At 38.1% G+C, this 6,000-nt stretch overlaps 1 protein-coding gene across 1 annotated transcript in view; it reads left to right on the plus strand.

Moving 5' to 3' along the window:
* The window catches only part of ATP6V1C1 (ATPase H+ transporting V1 subunit C1), a 39,985-nt gene extending 34,187 nt beyond the window's left edge, over positions 1-5,798 (plus strand). The window contains exons 11-13 of the mRNA XM_075213914.1: positions 232-329; positions 2,656-2,782; positions 5,111-5,798. Of these exons, the coding sequence (XP_075070015.1) occupies positions 232-329; positions 2,656-2,782; positions 5,111-5,206 (321 nt within the window). The 3' untranslated portion in view covers positions 5,207-5,798. The remainder of the gene's footprint in view (positions 1-231; positions 330-2,655; positions 2,783-5,110) is intronic.
* Positions 5,799-6,000: the final 202 nt, after the last annotated feature.

A 6,000-nucleotide genomic window follows, 5' to 3' on the forward strand; every position in this document is an offset into this window, starting at 1 on the left:
CTTGAAATAATCACATACTTAATTTATCGACCCTCACTTCAAGTACCCTTAATAGATAACGACCTGCCCAAGAGGAAATTCACAGAACATTTTCAGTGTCTATGTCTAGTGGTAAAATTGTCTGACCTACATTTCAGTTGTAATATGGGCCAAAGTCCATTGTAAACAAATTCTGTTCTCTACAATAATCGTCCTGGCTGATTATACTGTGATTACATGTGTTCCCTGTAGGGTCCTCTTGTACGATGGCTAAAAGTTAATTTCAGTGAAGCTTTTATTGCGTGGATCCACGTGAAAGCTCTGCGGGTGTTTGTGGAGTCTGTGTTAAGGTAAGAAAAAACGTCAAGTTTGCGGATGTTATCAATACTGCTGTATATGTCTATGTGATAGAAATCAGTGGAACCAAAGTGCGCCTCTTTACATTCTTAAATTGTTTTAATGAAATCTGTACAAGTGAATAAAATCATTTGAAAAAGTGCAAGCAGGACAATTACGACCACTGTGTATGTGCAAACAAAAGAAAATATGGGCCGGCACTCTAATGGAAACAATATATAAATCATTATGGGGGGAATTCAATTGACCGCAAGATATTTTTTAACACTGTGTCAATTAATTTTAATGCTGTTTTTTTTTTATCATTTTCGAGCGGGTTAACATTACTCACGATTCAATTCCATTTTTGAAGCTACGTTTTTTTTCTCGTGAAACGGTCCTCTGGCGCTCCAGTAGAAGGTCTATGGAAAGTATAGGGAGTGCGAGAGGCAGCCGCGTTCAATTGTTTTTTAACACGGCGCGTTAAACAGGCCAATATGCTGTTCTATCTCGCACCTCTTTGGGGTGTGCTTAAAATAAAAAAACCTAAGAAAACTATTTGAAATCATGTGATGTAAAAAAAAGATCAACTTGTGTTTATCAGTAATGCATACATGTAAAAAGTTGATTTTGTTGTAAATAATGGAAAAAAAAAAACATAAAAAATCTAAAAATCACTAATTATATTTATATATGTTTTTTGTACAAATATGAATGTAGTAATGTGTTTTTACATGGTATAGATGATTCTATAGTAAACAATAGTGAAATAAAAAGATATGCTAAAGAAAGTACTGTAATGTAGATATTATCAAATAGAATGGTTGTGTAATGCAATCTAATGTATGAAAATGTATGTCAGTCCTTGTGTTATACATAACTGCGTTAAACCCGCCCTTCACTCCCCTAAAAACTCGCAAACACCAGTGACTAACGCGTGGGGGAAGCGTTCCCTCTTTTTCAATTGAATTGCACGAGTTTTAACGCTGCGTTAACGATAAACGGTCGCTATAGCAGTTAAAAATCCGCATGGTATTTTTTTTTTTTTTGTAACGCTGCGGGGGACAAAAAATATCTCCCGGTCAATTGAATTCCTCCCTATATGTCAGCATGTACATAAATAGGAGAATTTGCTGCACAATATAGCCATATTGGGATAAGCTCATCTGCCAACATCAAGTCATCTCCTGTAGGTGAGTCCCTAGCATGTGAGACAAATGTAAATTCATGTTGTCACAATAAAGTACTTCCCTGAGTCTCCATTCTTTGAAGCATGTAGCACCTATGAAGGAAGTGGTCTGACTTCCAAACAAACAAATAAGAAGTCGGTGAAAGCAAGGTGCGCTTCTGTAAATGAATGAAATGTGTTTTTCTTTTGTTTTCCAATGTATATACAATATGTACAGTACATCACACTCAGATGGATTACAGTTTATTGTAATTAGTCTTGCAAATAACCTGAATGTCCCAAGCTTAACTAAGCAGGGATCTGTCACAAGATAAAACTAAGTATAATGAAGATAAAACAATACATACAGCATAGAGTAGATTTTCTACTTGATCACTCTCCACAGTACATTGTTCACTGCTATAAAGTCCATCTGATCATGTAGATGGGGCTGTGACCAACATGTGGGTAACAGTCAACATAAATTTTTGCCTACAAAACCTGTGATATCTATAAATCTATCTCTTCTTGGAAAGAAGGCACTGGTCAGTCCTTAACATTCTACAACTCCTGTATTCTGTACATATCATTCTGTCAGTCGGCGTTTTGGTCTGGGGGGGAGGGGGGATTCATTTAGCCGCGATGTTCCTCAGCGCGTTGTTTCCTATACTACAGTGGAAATCCCCGCTCATTTTATAGAGGTGCGAGGTTGAAATAAGCGGAGATTTCTGTCTCAATCTCTGCCGCAGTGTCTCCGGAATGAGTGCGAGAGACTTCACGGCTAATTTATTTCTCCCCTTTCTGTGGAAATTGGTCACGTCCATCAGTATAGTGAATAGACATTATTGGTGGTCGTGACCGAGGTCCTCAAGAAGACTGATATGTCGACAGACAGAATGATATGTTTTGAATAAAGGAATTGTGGAACTTTAAAGATTGGTGAATGCCCCTTTTCCCTAAAAGATATGTATGTTGGAGTAGTCTGAGACATGGATCCATGTGGACGCCCCCAGCAGGATGTGATGGATATGTGAGTGCGGACTATATTGGAAACTTACAACAGATATCACTTCTGATCGGTGACATTACTTTAAAAAATCCACTATCTGAATGGCATTGTTCTACAAAACACCGTGAGCAGCACTGGGCAAGTAACACTTACTTGTTCCTAGGTATGGATTACCAGTCAACTTCCAGGCCATGCTGCTTCAGCCCAATAAGAAGACCATGAAGAAACTACGGGAAGTCCTGTATGAATTGTACAAGCACCTGGACAGCAGTGCGGCATCCATTATTGATGTGAGTAAACCCCGTATAGGTTATGGACAATCTCTAGTTAAGTTGATGCTCATTCATAACTTAAGTCCTGATATATTACAGTTTACCAAGATCTTGGTTAAGTCCTGGGGGTAGATGTATCTAGAGCAACTGCCAAAAAGCTGCGAGTTTCCGGCGATTTTGTAAAGTGGAGATGTTGCCTATAGCAGCCAATCAGATTCTAGCTGTCATTTTGTGGAATGTACTAAATAAATGATAACTAGAATCTGATTGGTTGCTATAGGCAACATCTCCACTTTTCAAACCCGCCGGAAACTCGCAGCTTGATACATTTACCCCCTGGTGTTCGGTGCATCAGTAATATGACCGCGCTTTGATTTATGTACTGGTTTGCACAGACGTCAGGGTGTTTTTCTAGACTTTGTTAGTAGGTCTGGCTGAGGAAGACAGACGACGTCATTATGAATCATCACTACTGATTGAAGTCAGGTCTTTAAGGAGGTCATGACTGTTGTCACAATGGTGTGTTATATGTGAAATACAAGTATAATTGTTTTATTGCTTTATTAAATCATTTACTTTTTATGCTGTTTTTTTTTTTTCTTCAAGCTTGCCAATGTTTTGTTGCATTCCTCTAGCACGTTAACCCTGTTTCTTTTTATTTTCCCTTTCTATTTGTGTAATGTATATATTTAGCTGAACATATATATCAATGTTATTAGACTATACATATTTTAAATTATGATGTTTGCTGATAGCCTATACATAAAACAACGTCAGGCCTATGAAATTGCCTGCACTAGGCTCAATGAAGAAAAACATTTTTTAGGTTGAATTTGTTACTCTCTCCTTATAATCGTTCGGTGCAAGTTTGTAAGTGCCAGGGCTTCAGAGAACCACCTATCTACAGCACTGTGGCACTATTCAAATCAACAATAATAACCAATACATCACCAAACCATATAAGACGAGCTGTGTATGATAATTGTCCATGCGTGTAGGTAACAGGGGCGGATCTAGAAAAATGCTGTACCCGGGGTGAGATGGGAAGGGGGAGGGGGGGGCGATTTAGGCCCCGCCTCTTTCTAACATCTTAGGCTGCCGACGGCTGCACAGTATGTGCAGGTCCGTCCAGCAGTGACAGGCAGGGACAGTGTGCTGCCCGGCTGCTCTGATTGTGTTTTAAACAGCAAGTGTCTGCTAGGGGGGGCGATCCCTCCCCCTGGATCCGCCACTGGTAGGTAAGAGGATATACTGATGACATCTCTGCTGATGTCAGATACAGCACAGAAGCATTATTATTATTATCATTATTATTAATAATTAATAATATTATCTTTAATTTATAGCATCACTTGCACCTGTGCTTCCTTTGACTTTCACACTTGTTTTAGCAGGTCGTCCTGTTTGTCATTGTATTAAGAGAATGTTCGTTACCTTTTTTAGGGCTATTAACATTTTTGTTACTTTTTTCATAAGTAATAAAGCATCATTAATATGTTTATCCCATATACAGAGACTTGGGATTTGGTGTAATAGGGAGACCATGCACTGATAACCATACTGGAACACACGTTAGACCAGAAGATGAAAGAGATGGTTTCTCAGCTAACAATCTAATGAAGAGAATATTTTAAGATTTTGGCAGAATTGATCACACATGGTTGTCTCCTTGGCATGCTGTTTCTTTTTGGTTCCTAAGGTATAGACAGATAGTGTAACTTGTCCACGATCACACAGCTAACATCTAGAATGAAACCAGGGTCTGTGGTACGTTCATAAATGACCCCACATGGACCATTGTTGTTCAGAGAGTATATTTCATCACTGAGCACTTCTCTAAACATGTTACATTATAAGGGAGCGTCAAGTCATTGGACTTGATTCATTAAGGGAAGTTAAGTAAAAAAAATTAGTAAGTAGTCTCTTGGACAAAACCATGTTACAATGCAAGGGGTGCAAATTAGTTTTCTATTTTGCACATAAGTTAAATACTGTCTGCTTTTCATGTAGCACACAAATACTTGATAGCTTATTTGTACACTGAAATTGTAAGTTGATATTTGTGTGCTACAGGAAAAATAGTCAGTATTTAACTTATGTGCAAAATAGAAAACTAATTTGCACCCCTTGCATTGTAACATGGTTTTGTCCAGGAGACTACTTACTAATTATTTTTTTTTACTTCACTTTCCTTAGTGAATCGGGCCCATTGTTTATTGTACATTGCTCCACCCACTTCTGCGACCTTGGGAACGATGGTCCGTTTTAGTGTTTTATGACTGTTAAGATTTTTTGGGTTACTTATGTGCATTGGTAATAATAATAATTATGATCTGTTTTCTGTAGGCTCCCATGGACATACCTGGATTAAATCTCAGCCAGCAGGAATATTACCCCTATGTGTACTACAAGATTGACTGCAGTTTGCTGGAATTTAAGTAAAACAAACCTGTATTTGTGTTATTGGAGCAGGAATGAGTTTGAAGTACAGTGATACCCCTAACTACTTACCCTGTGCTTGCTCCTAATACCCCCAAGGGAGTCCCCCTACCCATAGGGGCCCCTGACCCTCTTCCTTAGTCGCCCCTTTTGACACTTACTTTGTTTTCTTTTAAAGAAAGTTCAATAGATGTCGCTTTTAATCAATGAGGTATTTAAATGTCCACTGAGCAAATAAGAGTCTATTTATAAAGAAATCTATTTAAGCCTGAGAGGCCACTTAACACAAAGGGTTCTCGAAGGTTCCATTCCTCGTTCGTATGGTGATCAACATTAATTCTCGTTACCACTGCTCGGATGTAGATCTTGTTTACAAGAAACCATGGTGTAATTGTTTTATGCCATTCCATTCACTGTATTTAGTTCATAAGTGTGTTTAAATGTGGAGTTGTGATGTAAAGTGTATGTAATATTTAACGTATGTGCTTTCTGTATATTTGATAAAGACCTTTAGAGCACTGTTCGCACACACAGGAAAAAATAAACATAACCTGTTCAAATGGTATTTATTGTGTCATGACATGAACTCTCTTCCCGTTGAATGCCTTAGTGGTTTTATTTTTCCTATAATGAATTATAATATTTAGGGCAGTAACAAACTCAGAATTCATTATTGAAAATACCTCATTTTTTAGGTGCATTTGACTAGCTTCAGCACCTACATTGTCATCATTCTTCAAAGCGGCGCTGCCTTGTAAAGGGAAGTTTCCCTTTACAAGGCAGCGCCGCTTTAAATT

The sequence above is a fragment of the Mixophyes fleayi genome, chromosome 5 (genome assembly GCF_038048845.1).
Source record: "Mixophyes fleayi isolate aMixFle1 chromosome 5, aMixFle1.hap1, whole genome shotgun sequence".
Classification (NCBI taxonomy): Eukaryota; Metazoa; Chordata; class Amphibia; order Anura; family Limnodynastidae; genus Mixophyes; species Mixophyes fleayi.